At 41.5% G+C, this 27176-nt stretch overlaps 1 protein-coding gene across 2 annotated transcripts in view; it reads right to left on the reverse strand.

Moving 5' to 3' along the window:
• esrrb (estrogen-related receptor beta) overlaps positions 1-13119 on the reverse strand; it is a 39612-nt gene extending 26493 nt beyond the window's left edge. For both annotated transcript variants that reach the window (XM_070919911.1, XM_070919910.1), the window contains exons 1-2: positions 13070-13119; positions 9221-9289 (exon numbers count right to left, since the gene is read on the reverse strand). In XM_070919911.1, coding sequence (XP_070776012.1) covers positions 9221-9289; positions 13070-13119 — 119 coding nt within the window. The remainder of the gene's footprint in view (positions 1-9220; positions 9290-13069) is intronic.
• Positions 13120-27176: the final 14057 nt, after the last annotated feature.

A 27176-nucleotide genomic window follows, 5' to 3' on the forward strand; every position in this document is an offset into this window, starting at 1 on the left:
TGGTAGAACAATTGTAATTTATTAGCCAAATCACATTTAAATGTATAGCATATCTACTATTGTCATGTGCCTGTTTTTCTAAGTCTTTCTCTATACCACCATGTCTCCTAACCTTCCCTATAAACCAGTGAACCAGCTGGAGGATCCTAAGTGCTTCATTAGCCACACACCGGGGCAGTTACAAAAGCGCAAAAGTGTACAAATACACACAACTACAACATGCACGTCCACACAATACAAACACACGGACGACAGAAAGAAAGGAGAGTGAAAGAGAGAGACACAGAGGGACAGAGAGAGGGAGAGAGAGCACTCAAATAACTTAACACGCAAGTGCACACACACAAACAGACAACACATCAAGTCGGGGGCATCTCCATAGTTTAGAGAGCAGAGTGGACCTTGGCTTGTCTCCTTGAGTCAGCAGTCAACCAAAAGGAAACATGATGGCAAGATATTGACTTTTTCACTGTCTGCCTAATAACTGTATTTTGGAGTACATGCAATATGATGCTGTAACGTGTGCAGACTAAAGTGCAGCCTTTTGGCTGTGGTCACACAATGCACTCTGATGTCTTCCTTGCCCATATAAATCTATTTCAGCTCTATAACCTTTAACTTGAAATTGCTCTGGGAGAACAACGGGGGGAGAAAACTTAGCCCGTTCAAGTCATTTTTTGGTCAACAGATAGAGTGAAGTGAAAAGGTGGACTGGTAGAGGAGATGGATAACTTAATGTATCTGGGACGCAGTGAAGACATAGTGACCTCTCAGGGTCAAGGCGAGGTCACACACTTACATACACACATCCCATTGCATTAGGTACCACGGGAGGGGTGAAAGGTCACCTGCACTTGCCTGCATTAACAAAATTGAGCCTTGCATGGCTTATGCAAATTCAGACACAGGGGCTCCTAGTGAGTGGCAGCTAGACAGCCCAAGTTGTGCCATAGCACATTAGTACCATTAGCATATTGCCAACTAATGGTAATGTTTACATATTTGACATGTCAGTTTACCATCAGCACGGCGAGAGGGGGATGTTCCCTACTGGGCTCTATCTGCCTGATTGGACGATAGCCGTCTGTCTCAGAGTGCTTCAGAGGAAACAGGAAACGAGAGGCCTCCACTGTGTCCCCTATCGGTCGGCCGGACTGCCTCTTGCTCTCTGAGGCTGATTTAATTGTGAGGGTGGGTGACGGAGGGGTTCAGGCCCAGGGGTCAGTGGGTCAACCTTATTTTCTCACCCTGGCTTCCTGGGCCCGTGGAGATGGGGGTCAGCGTGTCAAATTAAATCTCATTCCCAGGTTTCCCTCCCTGCTGTCATGTATATTCATCGGAGCTCCAGGTGCCAACCACTTCTGGAAATTCACAAAAAGGTTAACTGCTAAAATAAATAATAAAAAATGCCCCCTGTTAAAACCATTGACCTTGTGGAATAAGCCCCTTTTTGCCTGAGCACTCCTGGAATTCTTCTTGCAATATAAACAGGGCACAAAATTATCACCAGCCAAATGCTGGTAAAATATACAAGTGGCTGTTAGATTTGCTTCACTCACCAGCCAGAACATTCACTGGCCATTTGGCCAGTGGACGAAAAACTTAATTTCGCACCCTGAATATAAAGCATTCACTACATAAAACTGATACACAACTACCACTGTGCTAGAGGAGATGCTGTCCAATTTACAGTCATTTAAACAGTGCAAAAAATACATCTAATACTACAGACATGGCATTGGGGGCGGTTATTCAGATTTGCTGTTTTAAAATGATCCACTCTTAAAACATCCTTGCAGACACAAATTGAAAAAGTGAATCCATTTCATGCCTTTCTAAAATAGAACTTGTGCTCTTGATAATGAATGCAGATTGCATCCCCATAAATTAATGCACGGCTCTGTGTTCATCTGCTTTATGTTCTCCATTTCAGATGGATATGTGCACCTGTGTGATAGGGCACCTGCACTTGGCTTATTAAAGGCTATATATTAAAACGCAGGAGCACAAGATGGCTCCATTTAGCTTTTATTTCACAAATTCAGAGTAAGCTTAACCCCGGTTCAAAGGCCATCTTCAGGGTGACACTTAGCATAATTGCATAAGTGTCTTAACTGTTTCCCCTCCAGCTCAATGTGGTCATTTATAATAAATGTGCTGGCTAGAATCCCCTTAACTCATTCTGCTATGACACATTATACCACTGCTATGCTTATGTTTTTAACAAGCCTGCATATATTGATTAATGATACTAAGGGAATACTAACCACTTGAACCTGGCGTATTAATCAAACAGTCTAAAATATTTCTATAAATATTAGTAATCTCTAATGGGACAGGTCCAATTTAAATCTATAAATACCATTGTATGGGAAAATGAATTATGAACATTAAATAGTTTGACAGCAGCAATAGTCGTAATAAATAATTCAATATGTGGGGCAGGTGCTAATTAGTTTGTGTGCGACAGACAGGAAAGGGTCTGCTGAACTAACTGATGCTTGATGCTGTAAAATCTATAGTTCTGCTGCCTGGCTGCCCAAAGGAGCAGCGCTCGTCTAAGATACAGTATCTCTCCCGCTCTCTTTTTCTCTCTCTGTTCCTCCTCCTTTTGTTCCCTTTGTACCGATCAAAATTCATGCTGAGTAGTGGGTTATGGGCCCGCAAACGCACACTGCGCAGTTTGGTTTTAATCTGATTCCACGTGGCCCCCCTTACAGCATTTCAGATCCCTAATATCATTCCTCTGGTGCTGCTGTGACCAGGATTAGCTGGCCTAATGATCTGGCGGCTCGTCTCACACTCACTGTCCCTCCACATCCGAGAGGAGAACCGAGGAGCGCTCATTGTCTCACATCTCAACACTTCCCTCGCCTGCAAGCGAAACTCTGAACATTGGATGACACTGTCGTAAGAACGCAGTACATTCAGGATCTAATTGAGCCAATTTGTAAGTATTCCTGCTGAGAGCTTCCTGCTCACTTCAGGAGGATACTGACATCCTCCACTGTTCTCTGGGTGACTACAGCTCTCTACCTGTTTCATGTGTAAATCACCAGCACACTGCACAAACCCATGCTAGAGGCTCAACTCAACAGTGACTACATTCTTGATGTCCTTTTCACTCTCAAGGCCGCCAGATGCCAAAAACACAATTTTACAACATTTGCTAACCTCATCCCAGAGGGTCATATCCTTGCTACCTGATCAGACTGGGTAAGTGGAAGCGTAGGGATGGGCGGTGGAGGTGGGGGTTGACATCTGCAGGCAGGGTGATGGTGATATCAGATGCCCCGGTAGGGGCAGATCTGTCTGGAGGGCCCCAGGCGATGTGGCCTGATAAGCCACTGGCCCCAGAGTCAGCGCTGGTAGGACGAACTCAATTAGCTCCTGACAGACCTCCTCTCAGCCCGGCTCAGCCTCCCGCCACAGCCAGAACCCACTGGCAGCTGCCACGCTGACCTCTCCTCCAGGGGCCACTGCCACCTTTTACCGCTCCAACACACAGGCAGGAATTTGTTTTTGGGAGAGCGGACACCACACTCAAATTCTGCACAGCCCAAGTAAAGTCACGGAAATACATGCAGTGGTGTGCATGCCACCAAGGGTGCTCGGTGTGCGTTCTCGCAGGGGAAAATGTAAATGAAAAAGGACTGGGGCTCAGGGAGGACTTGAGGTGGCCCTTGGGAGAAAAGAAGGGAATAGAGATTCCAAAACACACTTAGTTGAAATATGGAGGACGCCTCTCTGTCTAACTGGTTCCAGGTTAATGACCATCAGGGGGATAAGGGGCCAAAAGACTCTTGGGGCGATGTGCATGTGTGTCTGTGCTTATGTGCTCATAGGTCTGAGTGTGTGTTTGTGTTGCAGACAGAATATGAAAGATGGAAATATAGCTGGGAGGGGGTTGGTTGACGGCTGTGGTTTGGTTGGAGACAAGCCCGGTGCTCCATAGGGACCCATTCTAATCTATGAGGGAGAGGCCCCTAATTTTGGAGTTTCTCATTCATTAGTCCTGCTCTGGCAGAGAGAGGAGGGAGCGGAGGGGGTGGACCTGAAGGGAGGGGAGGGGCCTCTTTATTAACGGATATACCAGACACTCAGGAGAAGCTGACAGAGATTTATGATGTGCAGATCTATGGAGGCAAACAAAAGGGAAGTCGAGGAGACAGAAAAACAGGAAAAGACAAAGTAAGCGATACATGAGGGGAAGAGGGAGAAGAGAAAGAGAGAGAGAGCTGTGTTTATCGTACCAATGGAGAGCGAGGGCCCCGGATCAATAGTCCGTAGGCTAGGGGCTCGTGCAGGGTTACCACTGGGGGGGACCAAGCTGCTCTGTGGCCTGGGCAATTAAGTTTTTCAGTCTCCAGCAGAGGATTATATTTAGCTGTTCCACAGCGATGTCACTGTAGTCTTTATAAAGCCATGAGCTCACTCCACTACGACAACATGAGCCCCATGCTCCAGCGGCACCACAAGATAGCGCTGGCCAAGAAGCAGATCACATCTATTGATCCCCCCTCTTGCTCCTTCCTGTTCTAGAGATGCTGCTGGCAGGAGAGAGAGGGCCTCTTGTGATACAGGCGCTGCTGTTTGTCTGACGTAAACTGTCTGGGCCGCACTGGGCAGATCTAGTTCTTATAAAGGGGCTGAGTTCAGGATGTTGAGAGAAGCAAATGGCTAATGATAGAACTACTGTCAGAGGAGGATGTGAGAGAGCTGTCGGTTGTCTAAACTTCCCGCTATGGAGAGCAAAGAGTTAACAATCGTCTATGCAGAGCCAGTGGGGAAGCTCCCCGCAGAATTGGACAGCTCATCCTACTGTATGTAAAAAAGAAGTTCAGTGATAAGTCTAGCCTGCCGTGCAGTACATTTGGGATCAAATTTCTAATTCTGCCTTTTCATTAGAAAAGATTAGTTTCCATTACATCCATTATGTGGCATGGCCATGGTATAATTTAACAACATACATTAACAATGGCTCATGATAACTAGAAAAAGTAATTATAGTCCACTACTGGCAAAAATCACCCTTAAAAACTGTTTCTGATTATCAATGTTTTGTATATTAAAAGCTTCCTTCAAAGCTTGCTGGTGTAGTTAATGACATCAGACACAACTTGGTGCTGTGTGATACGTTACTGATACACTGGCACCAATATCACAATACACTCTCCTGCAATACTGAGGCATAGGTGGATCCTTCCTTTACAACGTGTGTTTTAACTCTAAAATATTGTGCTCTTTGTCACTTTGACTGTTTGTGTACGTGCCACTAAAAAGACAGTTTTTACACATTGTTTCATCTTCTTTGGCTATAAAACTCTAATACATAAACATTAAATACACTTTTATTTCTTCTGTTTGAAAGATCGTTGGTTTCCTCTTCAGTTACACAGATGCTATGATGTATCATAAATTAATGTTTTGAAGATATTGTTTATCACAGAATCTCATGCATCATAATACCATCATCAACGCATCATCAATGTATCATGCCAGTCATAATCAGTGTGATTTTCCTTGAATTTACGTGTGTAATAGGATAATGAATCAATAAAGTCCGAGGAAAAGATTCAAAGCTCCAAATAACTGACCTGTCCAGACGAATATTGTAGGAATAACTCATTAAATAAATTCTGTTTTATGCTACAAAAGCCATTTAAGGCTAGGTTTTGTTTAACTGCCATAAATTATGTGGAAAGCCAGCAGATATCAACCACAGCACACCTCTCACGTACTCTCAGTGGGGTTCTTTATGTAAAATAAAGAGGGGGGATTATAAAATATGAATGATGGAAACTTGAGCAAAAAAAAAAATTTAAGTCATGCATCGCTGTTCACTGTTCACAAGATATCCAAGAGAAATTTTATCAGAAAGGTGAAAGATATTCCTGATTGTGTTGCATGTTTTTGCAGTGTGTGTGTTTATGTGTGTATCACAAACAGAAAGAAATATTATTATAAAGGGTTAAGGCTACTTAACACAGTCCAGTGTAAATCACAGGTTTAGACACAGTGACTGTGCGTACAGGAGGACAGAGGCATAGAGCCATGCATGAAATTACTTCATTAATCTTCTTCTGATAGGCCGTCCTTGTTTAGGGGGGAACTCTACCTACTTAAAACAAAGAGCCCCTCCTGCCTCCATCATAAATTGTCCTCTTCATAAGAAGAAGAGCCAAATACAAACAGACAAATACACATGCAAGCACATGCACACACACTCACAAATATACAAGACAAAATTAGCAGGCCAAAATTAGCAGGTTTATCAGCTGTCCAGGGCCATTTAAACTCAATCAGATGTGTAAATATTTGCACAGGTCCCCAGTCAGTGCGTCATAAGATCACAAGATTAAAATAACATGCAACATGCAAAAACTTGATTTCTAACATTTAAATTGTTGTTGTAGCACACAATTCAAATAGTTCCAAACTGAATTGATGCTGCTCAAAACACTATTGCTATGACTGTCTGCAACAGCAGCAGACATTGTCATAGCAATAGCCTCTAGCTTTTTACAGGCTCATCTCTACCAGCTGCCACACATTCCCCATAAATAGTGCTGGTAATAAAAAGGCGGGTGGGCCTAAATGATTTATACGGTAGTGTCCACCACCACACCATTCAGGAATAATTAAACTTTGGGGATATTTCCTGAATTAATGTGTCTCCTTCAGGGGGCAATCTAAACATACATTTCATGCGTTCACCACGTCTGGTGTCACCGGACATACTGGGAGGGAGGGTCGCTCCAAGTGGCAGGTTCAACAACCAGCCACTCAATGCGGCCATTCGATTGCACTTAGCGCTGTAGGGGTGGTCTCACAAGGAGGCATTTTAATGTGAACATGTTTTGTGACCAACAGGCAAATAAGAACACAGTTGTAAAATTTGAAGGCAGGTGAGCAAGAAGGAATAGACACTAAGAAGAAAACACATATACACACACACACACACACACACACACACACACACTCTTTTACGCAAACAAATCTGCCAGTCATCAGATGAAATGGTTGTATTACAAGAGCGAAGTTGTAAAAAGGAGGTTTTATGAGGCATGAGACAAACAAAGTTAATCTGTAATGAATAATGTTGGAGAGTCAGAACACAGCCTGACAATTAGAGTGAATTGCTATTTCCTTTTCTTTTTACTTTCCCTTTCATACTTGAACTATCAAAAAGATGTGGGGACAGCGATTTAAAGAGTCTGGAACCAGTAAAAACAGCACAGGAAAAGTGATTCTGTTTCAAACTGAGACACCAGTTTAAACAAATAATTAAAATAATGGGCCATATCTGTATAAAGTGAGAATACATGTGGGTTCGTGTTATAAGAGCATTGCTAATTCTGTGTGAGTTAGCGAGCCCTCAAAGGCCTTTGTTTTTTACGCTGCCAAATATTTATTAATTATGTTTAGCTCTGACATCTAGAAACAGGATTTTACAGCCATGTTTTCTAACATAATTTAATGTTTGAGTCACTTAAAAACAGAAAGGTTTTTGTTATTTCTGTAATATGAGCAATGCATATTTGATGTGGGTCAAGAGAAACAAATACGTCAATAGAAATTCCTGTTCAGCAGAGAAACTAGGCTTATAGTGGCTGGCTTTTTGCACACTGCCATGTTAATGGCTGGTTATTGGTCACATCTACTTCCCTGGGGCAAATCAGGGATGAGCGATAGTCGTACTCTCTCAAAGACACACCCATAACAGAGCTACTGTAAGTGTGCACATTGCATCAGTCTGTTTTATTTTACAGTTTTCAACAGTTGATGCCCCACCGTTTTACTACGGACTATACGGAGTATTTAAACATATGAGCATGAAACATTTAATCATAGCTTTCCAAAGAGTGATCAGAAAAAAAAGTGCTTGTAATGGAGGCAAGGCTCACCCCGGCCACGTAGAGAAGACTTGGTGAGGCTGTCAGTGGGAATCAGAGCCGCTACTGTGACGGACGGTTTCAATATTGATTTCATAAATAAACAAAGCTAACCATCGATCCTAATGTTATTTTGCATTTCAATTACTGCTCTGAAACATAACCTTCAAACAACTGGCCGTTCAATACCAATAGCCTTCACTGTTAAACACCCAAGGAGTTACCCACCTTAAATCACATTTTCTTACCAAGTGTGAATTAGTGGACCAAGAACTTTCCCTCCACTACATTAAGAACAGAGTGGCTAAAAAGCTGCAGCATGTAGTGATCATTCATATCTACAGGGATACATGGCAATCACAGAAAACTTTGTTTTCTTGTGACTAATCTACCACTCTGCTGTTTTCAGTATTTTTAAGTGTGTTACTATGATAATAGCTATTTTCGTGACTCAGTTATTTACTCAACTTCTGTATTATAGATGGTGTGTGTGTGTGTGTGTGTGCGTGCATGCATGTGTGTGTAAATGAGGAGGAGCCCTTCAATGTTGGAGCAACAGGAAGAAGTGCTGACGCACCGTGTCAGTGATAGCACTCTGCTGCCACAAGGGCATGAGAGCCCACGTAGGCTAGCATTATCCTTCTAGACTAATGGACCTGGTTATTTTTAAACAGATTCTCACACTGCGGTGGAGGTGTCCAAGGTTACAATGGATGAGAAGTCAGGAGGGACGTGTGCGGTGACGGTTGGTGGTTTCTGTGCGGGTGGATGTTGTGAAATAGCCAAAGAGGCATGGTAGCTAATCACTAAGAGGTGTAAAGGCCAAACATCAGGTGAGGTCTCAAGAGACAGCATGTTATGATAACAGTTACATCTTCCAAAATTGACCAATAATTAAAAAAAATGTAATACTTTCTGCAATTAGATTTATGCCATGTTGGTTTTTATGAAAAGAAAAAACAATATGTCCACTTTTACACTGATTTTTATGCACAATATTAAATACAAAGCACTGAATCCAGATGAAGAAATGTAAAGTTCGGATATTGCATGCTTTTCTTACTCTTATTTTCCCAATTAATTGCCTAAGGAAAAAGCACCACTACAAATGAGTGAGTTTAATGTGGCAGCTCCTTAAAAGCCAGCCTAAGCGCTAACAAGTATGAATCCGGATACCTCTGCAGCTACAGAACAGTGAACTACCAGAGAGTGTCAATATACTCTGCATCCCCATTTGGCCTGGATAGGGACAACATGCTCCACCCTCCCCCCGCTCAGCCTTAGCTGAGTGACATATTTACAGTGAAAGTAATGATACTAGATACCAGAAATGAGAGGGCTCCAGCGTGGCCAGTGGACTCAGGAATCTCTCTAATGAATTGGACAACAAAGCCCTGTTGGTACAAGGAAGAAGTATTTAGAATTGGGTGACAAATGGAATTTTAAAACATTAGGTTTTTTTTAAAAGGCACATATCCCAACAACTCCCAAAATCTCTGGGAGATCAGGAGGGTGGGATTGGGACAGGTGGGTTGGCTGGTCAGCTGGGCTGGACGCTGCAGCTACAGAGGCCACCAGCTCCTGGCTCATAGAGGGGTGGCCATTCTCGGCCAGGAGCCTCTTCTGGTAATGTATTCTGAAACCAAATTACCGTAAGCTGATCCCATCTGGATAGTGTCTGTGCACGGCTGCTTTGGTTACCCACCACTGCCTCTAGTCTGCGATAGCATCTCCATGAAGACAGCAAAAATCTGATTAACCCAATAACAATGAAACACTTGGTCAAAGAGCAAAGAGCTTTTAACTTAAGATACACTAATGCAATTCCCTCGCCTTGTTTTCTGAAACCTAATAAGAATCAAGCAGAAGGACTGCTGGAGATGTTTGCAGGCTATAATGCAGCAAGCTGGGAATGAAGTCAAATAAATTGAAATCTAATTCATCATTGTGTGCTAACTTCTTTCTGTTTCTCTAAAAAAATACATTAAAAAGCTCTTATTTCATGAAGGGAAATTGGATAGCCTAGTTAGTTTATAGCAGTGGCTCTGACAGGGCTTAAGGAAAGCGAGTGTGTTGATGGAACATTTAGAAGCAGAAACAAGTCACATCTCAATTCATTGCCGCTCAGACGGTGTGTGTGTTTTCTAGCAAAGCACCGAGGAACTCAAACTGACAATCCTCAGCATTGGCTGACTTCTGAGTGGCGCGAACTGCCACTGCAATACAAGATCAACAAGAAGCCTGTCACCCTCATACAGCAAATGGCTCATCACACTGCATGAGCCATACAAGCCAAGCAAAAGTAAATAACAGGTTGAGTGTAAAGGGCTATATACAACGGTAATGTCAGAAACCAATTTTGAGCAAATACATATCTTAAATAAACTTTCAGTAAAACCTGTGTTAGAATACTTGGTAATAACTTACATGTGTCACATTTCTAAATATCGCCGGGACGAGAAGAGCACATCTCTCTATTCTGAAGGCAAAACTCTTGTTTCCATCTAATTCCCAGGCAGTGGCGAAGCCCTCGGGTCAATCTATAGAGTGTATACTACAGTGATTCCCCAACACTGCTGTGCTAATTACATGGAGCAAATACGTCCCACTAATCCTCTCAACCAAGCATCACGGCCACATCCAGCCCACAGTAAGGGGCTGCAAATACCACTGTACAATTAGCTGAAGAGAGCCACTGCTGAACCTAAATCAACAGCACACTCAGGCCAACGCTGGAGAGATCTCACTATTACCTAACTGTCGGTAGGTAGATGTAATCAGGAAAATGCTAATTTATTGTCACCATTTCCACACGTTATTGTGACAGATTTTTTAGAAAAGAAAACTATTATTAAAAACAATTTCATAACACATCTACAGTAAGTCACTGAAGCTATTTAACACACCTGTTCACAACTCAGCTTTGAAAGAGCAAATGCTCTTTTCACTGTTATTTTAAATGTTACATGTATCCAAATGAATAAAATATTATGAACATGGGACACAAAAATGCAGCTGCTTTCTCGTGTCAAGTGTCATTAAATATTAATCAATATTTGCTATTATTATATACACACTCCCAATCACTGCACACATCACTAAATCTCTAATGATATTGTAATTTGTCAATATGAAACTGTAATGTTTTGGAAAACACTAACAAATTAACAAACATACACATGAATTGCAATACATTACTGAAAAATATTTTGCATTTACAAATTTAGGAACTTATCATTTTACATTTGATAAATTGACTATAACATTTGAGTCAAAAAGTAAAATTAAAAAATACATTTCTGAATTTTGCCAGATTACCTGAAAGGAGACAAAGTCAAATAAAGTGAACTGAAACTGAAAAACATTTTAAACAAATGATTCCCAACACATCTGAAAATGTCAAATGTTTTCATGTTTTATCATGTTTCTTGTTGTTGCAATGAATACGATTCAAAATGTGTTGGAAAGTGCATCTGTAAGAGAAATAATTCGAAAATGAAAAAAGGTCTCCTCAGATTTAAGGATAATCTTATATTAAAAATGTTAAATATACATATATGGTGTGGTAGTGTAAAGATCCGTTTAAAATCTCAATATTAATTATAGTAGTTTTGCCTTCTAATTTAGAGAATTCTTGCAGGTAATACTACAATGAAAACTGTAATAAAACATGTTGCAGAAATGCCATCTCTGTGTAATTTTGTATTAAGCTGTATCTGAGAGAGAAGTGAAATTGTATAATCCATTTTAGAGGAAAAACTAAGGCGATTAGTGCATAAATGTCTAAGATATGAGTATGTTTTCTAGAATGACTTTATGAATGTGCAGTGATTAAAGCTCAAAGTGAAGAATACCTGTAAACAAATGGGTCAAGTAAAGCAATACACACTAACTTTACACTGAACTATTTTCTGTTAAGTATTTCCAGTGTTTGTATTGCTTTAATGAATTTAATTTAATGAATTAAAAAACAAACTAAACTCCTCAATTGTGGTGTCATTAAATAATGTTCAGTACATGAAAAGTTACGAGAAAACTCAATTTGGAAAAATCAGAAGAATGCACTTTTCAAGAAACAGAATAAAATAAAAATCTGAAGTATCAGGCAACTGTAACAGGTCATTGAAATGTCTTTAAACATCTTACTGGTCTTCCACAAATCACCACTTCTGTACATGTACTACTTTATCAATAATACATATTGAAAATATCATATAAGATAATAAAGATTGATATTAAAAAATGATCCATAAATTGAAACAAAACTACACAATCCCAATGTTTTAGTCTGTTTTTTCATACATTAACATTAATGTGTTTAAGTAAATATATTAGTATTGTTTCCAATAAAAAATATTTTACATATTTTACACAATTTAAGGTAGCTTATTTTGTATCAAATGTAAGTTATCGATGGATTTACAAAGTTACCAGTAAGCTCAGACTGTCCCAGCAGCCAGGAGCTGTTGAGACAGCAGCTTTGCTTGCGTGCCGCTGGCTGGGACAGACCTGCCAGCTCGCTGAGGTTACAGGGTCCTTTCATTCGTCTTTCTCTGACTACAAATATTACGGTGTGTAATTTATCCTCTCCAATTCCACAGATTCACATTAATCTCATCTCCTTAAAATATTATTCTCATTCTCCCTGGGCGGCCCGATCTCGGAACAAAGCCATCAGCAAACAACCACCTAACCCAACTGGACAGGTACCCCAGATTCTTTAGGAAAAAAATACGCACTTTGCAGAGGGGCGAGCTAAATCAATCAGCCATGCTCTGAATGAAATTATAAAGACTGGCAAACATGATGTGCTCACACAATAAATATACATACTCATGCATACACAGCTGCACCTGCCCTGTTGCTCTATACTGTCAGGTCCTACATGATTTAAGAGCCCTTAAAACAATGAACAAGAGGAAGTGCATGTGAGTGAGGAGGTGTGAGAGGGAAAGTACATCACTGCTAAAACAAGAAAAAGTTCAGTGCCTAGACTAGTAGGGCTCAAGAAACAAAACTAGAGCAGACACTGTTAAAAGAGATGAGGATAAAAAAACAAAAAGAATGAGTGGAAAAAAGAGAAAAGAAAGACAGTGAAGGAACAAAACTGCATCACAACAGAGGGGTTAAAAGGAAAAGTGAAAAAAGGAAATAAAGAAACGAGGTGCACCTACTGGTTATGATAGCTGAGAGGGTCTGGAAGACAAAGTTCTGAAATGTCCATCAGTCCAGTTTTAGCATTCCAGGAATGAGAGGAAGAGGAAAGAGAAAACAATTGAGACCCGCTTCTTTCCCAAATGATAGCACAGCACCCTCAGAGACAACGCTGCCGAAAAGCCCCTCCAGCACCGCTCCCCCCAGCCTGCACAGGTATGTTGGATTCTGATGGATTGAGTGGGCGCGTGTGTGCGTGAGCATGTGTGTTGTCTATGTGTGTGTTTATGTATATATGTGTGGGAGAGAGAGAGTGTCTGAGTGTATGTGAGTGAATGTGTGTGTGTGTGTGTGTGTGTGTATGACAGAGAGAGAGAGAGGGAGAGAGTGAAGGGGGGAGGGACAGATAGACAGAGAGGTAAAGGGGGGTGAGAGAGAGTAAGAGAGAGAAGCACAGGCAGCAGCGGGATGAGCGCTAAGATGGAGAGAGCATGAGAGCACGAGCGAGAGGAATGACTCTTTCCATGGTCGGGATAGGGCTCTTTAAGACTCAAGGGCTTGATGAATATGGAACAGCTGCTGTTGGCTGGCTCCGAGGGGCAGGACTTAAAGCGACAGAGGGGCCGGCGGAGCACCGAGGAGGAGGGATCCAAACGCTCACTCCACTGTGCACAAGTACAACACACACACACACACGGCTCTCACACACACACACACACACACACACACATAGACAAAACAACCTATCACATGAAGAACAGAGATGCAACTAGGAGAGCAGTCAACACGCAAAGTTTCCATCTCAATTAAATTAAAAAAAAGAATTCAAAACTCAAATTCAAGATAACAAATAGAAATTAGGAGATTGTTTGTATCAGTACATGCATCTATATTTAAGAAAAGCTTCATTTATTCATTTATGTATTGACTTGTAGAAAATGCATATTATTGTGTTCAATAGTAAAAGAAAACTTCAAATTTGTAAACATTTTGTAATCTAGATTTTATGAATTTGCTTGGATATTGAATATGCTTGCACTAATATGCATTGCAATGATATCAAACAAAGCCAAAGGAAAGCCAAAGCAATATCTCTTTACACGACAATAACAACAACTTCACCAAGCAGCGGACATTTCAGAACTTCACTATGACGACAAAAAAAAACTTACTGTAATCCACTCCATGCCTTTTTAAGATATCAAAATGTAGCCTGTGCTGTTATATAACACATAATAAAGGCAAATCTGACACCAGCCTAAGCCACACTATAGGAGCTCCAGCATGCAGTCAAGTGCATCTGCAGCACTTCACTTTCAAAAAGCAATAGCTTTCAAACCACTAAGGACAGTAAATGTATTTATTGAGCTGTGTCGCTAGCTCCATTTGCGGGTGTTACATGTGAGGTACCATTGTGAAACCTTTCACCACCTGTGAGAGATGATCTCAAGCCATAACTCATATTCTGGAAGCCCATCAGCTTCTTAAGCGGCGGAAAATCCAGCTCTGTCTTCTCTAACCCCAGCTTTAGAAGCGCCTGTGTTTCACTGTTGATCAAGCTCAGTAAGAATGCCGAGAATGCAGATACCATTTCACAGTCAGTGAGGGTCTACATGTTACTGTATCCCCACATTATAAGAACAGAGCTTACCATGGCATCTTATTGGAGAAATGAGCAGTCCGACAATGGCTGAGTCAAGCAGAAAGAAAATAGCAGCTCGCCCACTTCTTCAAAACTCACAAGGTGCCTGACAACGGTCCTCAGCTACTTCAGTACAAAGAGGAGTGAGTGAGGAGGAGTCGAGGTCTACCAGCACATTCAAGCAAAAAGGTGTGTTATAGGTCGCTCTGCCGCTGCTCTCTAGTTTTCTCTGCTGAACAGGAACAGTATAACCCTTGGAGAGGAATCCAGTTCCATTCATCGGCTCACCTTTCTATAATCAATGCGAAAACATCACGCAATCCCTATTGATCATCACAGGCCCACTGATGTGTAGCAATAGTGCCTCCACAGTGGCACAGATCACACAGCATCTGGTCTCTTTTTGTGACAAAAACAAATGACTAAATAAATGAAAATCCAATTAAGATTGATGCCAAATCAAACACCTGTCAGTTTGATTCCTTAAAGAGGAACGATATCACTATCAAAGTTCTCAGACTTCAATAAGATACTGCACAAAATACGGGACAAAAAAGAAAATAAAAGCACATCTGTACACCTCACAAAGCACAAACAACACAAAAAGTACACTGTATATTGTATTTCATTATTGATTTGAATTCTAAAATAATTTAAAATCCAAATTTCAGATAAGTTGTGGCACTCCAATCTATCTCATTTGAGATGTAAAAACCTTTTAAATATTACAAGAACAATAGCTTACTTAAAGCAACTAAAATTGTCAAAAAATCATTCATTATGTGTCAAATCACTGCACAAAAACACAACACATATTCTAATCTTGCAAATAGCTGACCCAGCATGGTTCAAGTCAAGAGACTTAGTTACTACTCGACAGATAATCACAAGAGGGGGTACTTTCCTGTGACAAACTGCAGTATTATCCCGGTATCTAACCTGTGTACTGTCTTTCATGTTGATAACTGCCTTCACTTGATAAATCACATCTCTGCATATTTTCCTTTGGCCTCCCAAGGCATTCAACTGACACCACACAGACTTTTGTCACGCAGTGTGAGCTATGAAAGCCCCGCTGCAGCTATCGTTGCTTCTTATCAGCTCTGTTATGAAGAAAAAAAAAAATCACGGCATGTGACAGCTGATTTGACAGGAAGGGATCAGATACAAATAAAGAATAGAGCTGCACTAGGTAAACACTCCATCACACATGGCGTGGCAAAGTTAGTGGAGTATGACGAGCGAGCGGGGAGCAGGACTGTGTTGATTATCTAACAAGTTAATTTTTTTTGTTACAATGATTTGAGATTTGTTTTTTTTAATGGCATCAGACATATCTGCATTTACTCACTCTGTGCAGCTCACATGTGCATGTTTGTTTACATGTACTGTAACTACTAAGGTAACTTTAAGCAGCCTGTTCACCTTCAGTGAATTGAATACTGTTTGGTTTGAAAGCTGATACAACTACATCTATTACTGTCATAACATTAAAATGCCTTCATTTTGTTTTTCATACAGTAGAACTTAAACATAAACATAACACCAACTGTTTACACAGTGCTGGAGTTAAACTTACACATGCTGCATATGAAGCATAGCATGATGGTCTGATAATGCTGCTTTAATCAACTACTATGTCAATTTTAAACAAAATGGCATTAAAGTTTGGTGATGTAAACAAGTTTGGCCTGAGAGAGAGAGAGACCATAAAAACTCTTGAGCAATCTAGCATTCTTAAAACTACACTTTGGCAAACAATTAGCAAATAAATCTGCATTGTTTGTGGTCTGCATTTAACAATTTCACCTCAGCATTTCTCTATAAATAAACACACAGCTAGGCCTCGTAAAGACGCCATGTTTAACCTTTCCATGCATACAGTAATGGTCAAATCGATAGCACTGTCAACATTCCCAGAGGACAAGGTGCAGCGTAGCAGGTCCGCGTGCACTGCACATGCCTCAATTAGAGCTTAACCGCGTGCACACACTGACGTAATTTACAGTGGCTACAGGTGCGTCGAAGCTAAATTAAAAAAAAAATACAAAAACTTGGTCAAGCAAAACAATGTGTTTCGGATGTGTAACAGGAAGATAAACGTAGGCTGATGAATGTATAGTGTACCTTACTCGGACAAGTCATGTCACATCCCCGGCTGAGCACAGCGCACAGTAGACGTGGTGTCTCCAGGTTGTTGTAGTGGTGGTGGTGGTGGTGGTGTAGCTCTGTGTGTCTGAGCGCGCCGTTTAACCGTCACACACAGCAGCCGCACTATCAACTCCTCCTCCGGCGCGCGCCGTGTGGCTAAACCAAACACCTCCACCGGCAGCAGGACCCGGGTGAGCGGGGTCAAATGTGATTCAAGGGAAAAAAAAGTATGTTACGAGGAAAATAAATTAGTTAGAAATGTAACCGTTCCGCCAGCTTGTCTTGCTTGGCTTTAACTCACACTTTTTGTTTGATGGGGTATAGTTCAAAAAGAAAAAACAGGCTACGACTGAATTTTGAGCGTACATATTTTTATTAATCAACCATTATTGTTTTATTTCCACTGCTCCGTTACTGCTCCAGCCCCGGTAAGGAAACTCACTCATTTTAGGCAGCGTGTTCTTCCTTAGTGCCTCTATGTGCCTCTACAGCTGTCTGTTGAGGTCCGTCAGATGCTGTAGTTTGGTTTATTTTGCCTCTCTGCTCGTCACCCCCGGAGGTGTGGTGGGTAGCCTACATTTCACCTGAGAAAACGGCAGGTGACGGTTGACATGAAAGGGTTGAACACCATCGCAGTCGGTTGGTTTCCACTATTGATGAATAAATAACAGCACAATAGCAGTGTCGATCACAGTGGCTGTATCACGTAACCCAGGTGTTCACAAACTTCACAAACTCCATTTGATTTGATTTTTAACGGGCTATCTAAATATATATTATATTGTATGTAGTTTGGTATGTAGCTTTCTGTGGGTGAGATACTATAAAAGCAACCTCAATGCATGTGTTGTAGGCTACTTGATAAAATTAAACTTGTTGTACCCCCATAGTGTCCATCTGCATGACCCTTGGTGGTCCCAGGGCCCTATTTATTGATCCACTGTCAGTGTTGTGGCAAAACATCACATATTCCAGAAACATCAACATGTAAAAACAATTTTAGAATACATTTCCCCGGCAGTACACCTAAACCTACAACCTCTGGTAAACAGATTTAAAATTGTTTATATATTTTCTGTATTATCTCGCCTCATGAAAGGTTTGCCTCCACACATTTTACATTCTCCATCATTGACTGACTGCCTCAGCTGTGGACCAGAGCATACAGCCAGCTGACAGCAGTAACCACCTCTATCATCTCCACTAGAGGGAGGGCTATCTCACAACAAGGCCACCAAGGAGCTGCAGCAGAGGTACCTTTTATTTATTTATTTTCCCGGGGTGATAGTGTAATTCATAAACTGAATGAATGACAGTCAGGACAGTGCCAACAACCAGGCGCACAATGGCGATTCGACTTTTACTCTTGAGCACAAAAACCTATCCATTACAAACGTGTAATTATTGTGCTTAATAGATTAATTCATGCTGAAAGATAGAAATGGGTTCCAGGCTATTGATGTAATCATTTCGCTGAGGAAATTAAGTGACATTAAAAGAATGATATTGTCACCGTGAAAGTATCATTGATTCTTTTCGAATGCAATTAACTGTATTTGAAAATGGGACCTGCACATTGAGCACTGAGGATCACTTCATTTGTGAGAGATATAAAGACCAAATTATCCCATCAAAGAGAAAATCTATAAATGTAATGGCACAGCGCTTCAGTACTAAGGAATGACAACAGTGGTCCTGTTCAGTTCCCTCTGTTAGGTGTATTAACTACCAGTGAGCGGCTCTCAGCAACCCACAGAAAAGATTATCCAGACTGTGACTCACTCAATTTATGAATTCACATGTGATTTTTTATTGGCTAACATAAACAATCCTCTCTTAAAAGTAGGACCCGTGAGATGTATGGCCGTGATATATAATGTCATTGAGATATTGCCAGGAACTATCATTGCTAATAAATAGAGGAGTGATTTTATGGAGTTGTAGAATCTTTGTTTCAGTTTCTATACTTTTTGCCTAATGTAGTTCAAATAGCTGAACCGATGAGTCAATTAATCGATTAGTAAATTGGCAACTGTTTTAGTTACTGATTAATCATTTAAGTAATTGTTTAAGCAAAAATGTCAAACATTCCCTACTTCCTACCGCTAGATTTGCTGCCTCTCTTTGCTTTATATTATTCTAAACTGGATATATTTGGGTTTTGTACTGTTGGTCTGACAAAACGAGCAGTTTGAAGACATCATTTTGGGCTTTTTTCACTATTTTCTGACAATTTATTGACCAAAAATGTGTTGATTAACCAAGAAAAAAATTTGGCAGATTAATCGATAATAAAAGTCATTGTTAGCTGCAGCCTTGCACCAAACAAATCTGAATAAATGTTGGTTCATGTGTTCAGAGTGCGCTAAGTTGTCTCTGCCAATGCAATATTATCCACAAAAACATATTCCAACATATTTGAGTATTGAAATCAACTGAATTTCCCCATCAAATGTAATTTCATGGGGTTTCTTATAGTGTTCATGTCACCATGAAATAAATTATGCATCATAACAAAAAGCAAATTTCTGTTGGATTCTTTCCAGCCTGTTGTTGTACTTCGATGGCTGAACTGGAATACACTGGAATGGATCCATGACCGTCAAGCTCAAGCACTTTTGAATTAGAAAGAACGTGTACCCTACTGGTCTTTTTGTAATACCAGTTTTGCGTGTGTTGTTTTGTTGACTTTCCATAGTTCTGCAGTGAGTTTTGATGGATTCCAACAAAAGCATGCCTGGGCAGCGGTTACTGGTCCACACAGCTCCCTAACCCAATTACAGTGTTGGTAATCCAGTGAAAAGAAATTCAGTGAAGAGGCAGAGAGGCGGGCAGAGAGAGAAAAACATATCAGACACAACTACTGATATGATGTCCAAGCATCAGATGAATCAGGCATCAATCTCCAGTCCTGGTCAAAAATGCTGCATAATTCAAACCCAAACATTTTTCTTTGCGTGATTCAAACCAAATCAGAGGGTCCGAAGCCTCTCTCCCTCCACCTGCTGTCAGCCAGCCTACATCCCACCCTCGCCTAAATTTCATTTAGGAGACATCTTTCTCCCTTTCCCCCTCTCTCTCTCATGCTCTCTACATCGCTGTCTCTTCTATCTCTTTGAATTCAGTGCGCCGTAGCCCTTAGATTTACTTGCTTAACAAATATGGACAGGGGGCCTAAGTGGTTTTTGAAATCTTCGAATGGACTTTGGAGTGCCTGTGCTGTGCTGGGTGACAACAGTCTCTCTGTTTCACTCCCCCTCTAACTCATATGTGTGTGTGACCGTGTGTGCTTGCCTGGTTGTCTGTCTGTTTATGTTTATGTCTGTTTATGTTCATGTCTGTATGTGTGTGTGCACGCACGTTCACGGCTTCCCCACGCTCTCCCAGACTCCCTGGCTGGGAGACGGCAGCGCTCGCTGGAGCGGCAGTCTGGAAATGAGATAAGGATGTCTGATTCATAGGATCTGACAGGAAATCTATACTCTGCAATGTTTATAATCCAGCCATTACTACACAGCCAAATGAAAGAACAATAATCCAATCATTTACTCCATATTTACCTGAGGCAGATTCTCGGCTTTAAAGGCAAAGTGCATTGCCCGGTGACGGAGGCTGTAAAACGGCTGATATGGGTGAGGGTGAGGGTGTTGGGGGCAGTTTCTAGCTCATGGAGAGGAGGGCGAGGATGGACTGTCCTCTGGGGAGATGTGTGTCTACAGGAGCGGGATGGTTCACCTGTGTATGCTCAGCAGGGTTAAGGGTCACTCATTACTCATCATTAAGACCCCATTGATTTATGAGGAACTTACAGAAAAGAGAATAACTAGAGTTTATGAAACATGAGGTTAAAGGTTACAGAGACGAGCTCTAAAACATAAACCTGAATGAGTGTGGAGGGAAAACCCCCCACACATGTACTGTATTAGCTAAAGGCTTCTACTATTACAAAGCTTGTGCAGTTTAAAGGAGAGGTGTAATTTGGCTCCCTCACACTGATCCCGTGTCATCTATAACAGAGAAGTCCATAGAGGTAACGTCTCTCCATAAGCATAGAGGAATTCTCTGGTGGGGGTTCACTTATCATAGAGTCTTTCATGGACAGTATGAGCTGCTCTTCATTGTGTACGAGGGGGGAGGTTTATCTTATTTGGAAGAAGTGAAGGGGGCCTGCCCTTATCTGTCAATAAACAGTAATTAGATTTTGTGGCCGATAGCGTCGATTGGTTTCTAATCTAGCTGTCGCCCTAGACGTGTGTAATTAAAATCCTGATTGATAAAGGGGCAGAAGCCCGCCCACGCCACCACTTTACCAGACCCTACCCCCGACCCCTTCAAAACACAAACAAGCGAGAGATATGAAAGAAGGCCTGGGGAGAAAACTGCACTACTTATTGATCAGCTCTATCTGCCTTCCTATCAATGCCCTTTTCCCACAATGGAGGGGCTAGTACAAAGGTTTCCCACGTAAAACTTCATAGCTAATCTTCATCCGGCAGATGTTATCCTCCCTAAAAAATAAAACCAAAACAACCAGCATTTTGCTAAGGAAAACTCAACTTTGATTACTTGCGCTCACAACAAAAAAACAGAAAACATTTGCATGTGTTTGTATGAAATTCCCTGTAAATTAAGAAATTAAAACATGCTTACCACTAATGAGGAAAAGCTTACTGTGATTGTAATGCAATCAAGGAAAAACACCCCTCAGGCAATACAGAGATGAAAAAGGAACAATGCATTTTATCTATTTAACTAATGGGCCTGCGAACACAAGAATAAGGCCAGACAAACACACATACATATACACACACGCACAGGTGAATGTCAAATGTGCATCACGCATTAAACAAATAAGGTAGTGCCTTCAAGTCAGAGGACTCCCACAGAGAGTAGCCAGGCTGAAAGATGTTCAAAAACACTGCCTCCAGACTTCAGTGTCATCAGGGTCCATGCAGACAGACGAGGCAGGAAGAAAGACTACGTGCTGTCTAAGTTCTGGAGACAAAGGGACAATAAAGAAAGTGCAATAGCCAGAGAGGAGAGCGGGACAGAGAAAACGCATCAGGCAAAGAGGCTTCCAGCTAAGTGACCACGCACGTTTAGTTGCTCCAGCCAGTGAATACCTCATCGTGACCCAAACCTCAGTACGGTACCATGACGGTGTGAGAGGCAGATAATCTGTTTTATAGAGTCAAATTTTGCCTGATTGTCTGCAGGAATTTTTAAGCTCTGTAAACTGGGAGAGAGTGCAGACTGCAGGCCTGTGACCTTTCCTGTCTGACACTGGTCACCTGCTGTCACGTGTGAGGGCTGACCCACAGCAGTGAATGATGGCTGCATACTCTGCTTCACCCCCCTCTGTGACACATATGCACTGGCAAATACGCACACACACACACACACACACACACACACACACTGTGGATAAACCACCTCTCACTCTCACAGCACACCAATGCTCCTAACACATCAAGAACATAATAAATCACAAATTAGTGAGTAGTGTGTGAGGGTGTGTATTTCGAGGAGGGGGGGGGACTCTCTCGAAAGCACTGGTCCAGTGCTTAATTTGATTCTTAATGGAAGGCAAAATTTCCAAAGGAAAACTTTCATTGGGCACAAAATGACTTTCCTTAGTTTTCACTTGCTTACGCTGGGAGAGAGATTGAGATTGATAAATGCTGGCAGTGCATTGCCAGCCCATGCGTGGTGTTCCTCATTTAACTGATTTCTGTAATTTCCTCACTAAACAGTGATTAATAAATGGTTACCTAAACAAATGGGACAAAGACCGAAAAAATATAGAAAGCCTTTTAACTTCTTAACCAAAAATCTGTCTCATAAACATTTTATAGAATAATGAATCATGCCTTCAAGAGATCTGGCAGTATTATGCCTTTCAGGGCATCATTAGTACTTCAAGTCTATCAGGGATGTTATCATACAAAGAACACACAACATATACATAGTCAAAATGATGTGTATTAGTTGTTTCATATGCACTAAGGTATATATATTTAGGCTCTGTTTGGAGACTAATTGTTACACCCTAATTAAACGAGTTATTAGGATTTGTTAGACATTTCAATGCCTATTTTTCAGCATACATTTCTGTGTTGCAAAATACTCTTATAATTGTTTTATTTAAGTTCACCTTACACAATGCAAGAGACGAGAAAACACTGAAGCGTTTCAAAATAAAAGTCTCATAACATTGTCATTCTTGGGCATGTGGTACGCAGTGAGCTGTGGAACTTGTATAATTATGTGTTCAGCTCCTGATGTTTGTCACATTATAAGCTACTCTTTCCTATCCATCCAAGTTACTACATTGCACAGAGAGTGAACAATAACAGCAACACTTGTACAATATAATGTGCTATAATGCAGGAGCCCTATCTCTAATAAAGTATAAACATAAGTATAATGTATATGCTCAGGATATCTTATAACTAATTTCAAGTAATTTTTTACCCTTGAAAGACAGAAAGCTCCTGGATATAAAAAACCTTGTCTTGTGTGAATAAATGTGATTGGAGATCAGATTCTCCTTTAGATTCTTCTTAAGAATGTCTTCTCTCCTGATAATAAGGCCAGCTCCCCCTGTGGTGCCACAACAGTGGAGTGACCTTGTCACCAGGGTGCCATGTGTCACAGTGGGGGGACCCAGAGGGAGAGGATGGGGTGAACAGATCATCTCTCTGCATGCCTGGTACCCGTGCCCTACCCCTTCCTGCTCCCACCACAAGCCCAGCACCAGAGAGGCCGGTGCAGGGAGAGGAGCAGCTCCAGGCTCTGGAGAACATGACTCCAATTAAGCTGTGGAGGCCTGGCTCACGCTCCACTGCCTCAGCCCAGTTGTCCTACGCAGGAAGACACACTGCCAACCCAGGGAGATGAACTTTGTCTGCATAGTCAAGATAATCACTGAGAGAGTTAGATTCTGCTTTACAAACAATTTGTACCAGATAACGACTCTCTGTGATCCATCAAGAAAACACAGAATGAATGAGTATAAAATCATGATCGTTCCAGTTTTGATAAAATGTTAAACGGTATAAAACTGAAACCAAAAGCCACAAGGAAAAAGCAGCAGCAACGACAATAGCTTATTTCCTGTTTTGAGAGCCCTGGAGAAAAAATGCAGAGAGTTAAGCACACAGTAATAGATGAGAGCGATTGAGAGGCTTCGTTTTCCCCTGTGATTAAAAATGTATGTTGCCACACGCAGCCTTTGGTGTGGAACTCTCCTGGAAAAGGAGCTGGTTAATATTCAGGCCCATGTCTGGCTAATGTCTTAAAGTGATAAATAGGAGGGGGTTGCTGCCGTTTGATTGTTCTTCACAGGCAGTCTGGGAGCAGCAGCACAGGGGGATTTAAGGTGGAGGAATCCTCTCAAAGCTCCTCATTCATTCACTCTCAGACGCCCCATCATTAATTGGGCCTGTCGACATGACTCCTCTGTACCCAGGGCCACTGGCAGCTACCATGGTGGATGAGCTTTTTAAGGCAGTTCAAAAGAGTCCTTGCCTCATGAAAGGCATTCAAATTACATGAAATTGCATTCATGTCAAGCCTTGCAGGCATATTCATACAGTACACTGGCATAATGTCTTGTTTCGTTCCCTGCATATCCGTGTGACTATATAATCGTCCTCTTGGGAGCAAATCGCACAATAAAGAGTATGCTTTTCAAACTATTAATACGTAATGTTTCATTTTTCAAACGACTGTATACATATCTACAGTAACTACAGCACTGTATGGTGTCAAGGAAATACAGTTCACTTCAGTGAAATGTAAACATTTTCTAATTGAAATTTGTGGTGTAATATACCCAAGAGTAACTGATATTATTCCATAACAAACCAATTTTGTGTCTTGCAAAACAGGATGTAATATTCCTCATGAATAAAATAGCAGCTTCTTGGAAGAAAACATCACAAGTTGGTTGAAGCATTCAAATGTAGACCAGATGTATCTGTACGTTAATCTTTACCCAAAGTGGGAAAAAAAGACTTCTGATCAAGTACATGAATGATTCTTTCACACAGGCTTTGAAACTGAAATGCACAATAGAACATCTACATGGGTAGCTGAACTACAATATGTGAAGCAGTTATCCCTTTGGCACAGTTTCCACTTTGACAGTTATCTCCCCACTCTGTGTAAGTATAGCTATGCAGGACAAGGTGAGTCCAGCCTTCAAAACTTTGTGATTTCTACTGATGTGGAGTTGGAAGGTGATAGCAGAAGGTGGCCAGATTTGGTTCATGATGTCAACCATGTGATACTTTAGTATTTATAACCATTAGGGGCTGTATATATGTCATGAAGTACAGCGGGCTCTTTTTCAGGGTGGCCAATGGCCTACTTCACTTCCATCCTTGTCCGACTGTTCCTTCATGCCAGAACCGATAACCCCCACTGCAGGAGGAACAGTTTGACTCTTACTTTAAGGGAGGTGATCTTCATTCGTTTTTAGACTTATTTAAAAATGTTTGCCGTTTAAAAGCAGCTCATGAGTGCACAGTTTGACCCTAGAATTGCTGTTGTGTAAAACACATCTAATGCAGAGTTACTGAAGGAGGGCACTAACTCTCAGGCCACACCGGCTCACTAGACCTGACCTTGTACAATAAAGCCGTCAAATGTTTAGCAGGGAGTACAGCACTGGGCTGGGATTGAATGCTTTGTTTCCACAGAGGCCTCACACGCAGCTCTCAGTTCGGGCCACCAACGATTCCTGCTGTCTCTCTATCAATCAAACCAGCTCTTGCGTTGTCACTGTTTGCATTTTTTCGTACTACTGAAACTATTGGCAGTCTCACTTTCTCTCACTCACTCTCACTCTTTACACATTTCACTATCTTTTGCAGTCACACTCATTCAGTATCCTCCCATAACTGTTTCCCCCTCCTCCTCTCCCTGTCGTGGAAGTGGTTTCTGTTATGGCAGTGGGAAGGCTACCCGCAGCGGGAGAGATCCTAATTAACAGCCTATTCATTTGTGTGGAGCGGAGGGCTCCTGCTTTCTGAGCACTTGTTTTATGGTGGCGCTAGGGAGCCCTGTCCAGGGATTTGGAGGGGGATAATTGCCTTTGCCGCAGGCTGCAGTAATCTGGTCGGCTAATTCATTATTTTAATAAGTTAGCTTCTCCTCGGGGGTGTGCTAGCTGCGCTGCGCCTCAAACCTTGGTGGTGCACCTCGTTATTGTGGCGCTCTTTTACACCGCCGCCCGCACGGGGTTAATAACTGTTATTAGCCTCTCTCCTCAGCCTGCAATTTCTCGTTTAACTGGGGCGATTCAAACGAAACCTTTGCGAGCGTCTAATAATCAACCTCTCTGGAACCAGGGGTAATCCCTATGAAGGGGTCCATATAGTGGAGAGGGGTAATGGATGCAATCGCCTGAGTGCCTTTGCCTCCGCTCCTTTCATTACGGATCCTGATGTTGTTTTTGTTGTTGATGCTGCTGTTGTTTTTACTCAATTCCTACAAAATCGTTTGAGGGAAGAAATATTTGACTTGAGCCAGGGAAATGGATCAGAGTTATACATACAAATAAGATGATCATTAGGTTTGCGTAACTAATGGCTTCATTTAGGCCATAATCTTCCATCTTGCTAATAGGCTATGCAGTCAGTGGGATGTGTGCACGTGTCTGTGTAGAGGCAGGTTTAATGACTCCAGTGCAGTCAGACATTTTGTGCATTGGCTGATTAAAAACCATGTCATTTCAACAGGAAGGGAATAAAGGGAGGGCTTCATGAATAGAAGTATTTGAAAAATCCAATATTGGAGATGGTGACGGCTAGATGTTTTCAAGGAACATGCAGTTAAAATCCAATTATGACTACAGCACAAAGTGGTTAAATGGTTTTGTATGCTGCCATTGGATGCATTATTTCACTATGTGACGAAAAGAGATATCCTAATTCACTTTTGAGAGAAAATACAATGTTGACAAGGCAATCCTATTATGTGTCCCTAGATATCCCTGCTTTGCATCTGCCAATGACAAAGTCCATCACTGTGGCTTAGGAAGAGAAAATATTCAGACTGTCCTTAACAGTGAAGTTAAACACAGGGAAACTCAAAATGTTCTGGTTGGCGGAGGCCATTTGCACATCAAAAACTGGATTTTGGAAGCATCTTCATTCAGACATGTTTACCAGAGCATATTACAAATGCATGTATGCTTTCACTATTAACTGTATCTTAATAACAATCCATCTTGAGTGTTTGGTATCCTCTGTACAGGCCTCAGTCCACATGCTCTGTGTGGCTTATGTTCCACCCTGTAGACTGGCTTGTTTAGCTGTCATCATGCT

This window comes from Enoplosus armatus, chromosome 15 (assembly GCF_043641665.1).
Source record: "Enoplosus armatus isolate fEnoArm2 chromosome 15, fEnoArm2.hap1, whole genome shotgun sequence".
NCBI classification, from domain to species: Eukaryota; Metazoa; Chordata; class Actinopteri; order Centrarchiformes; family Enoplosidae; genus Enoplosus; species Enoplosus armatus.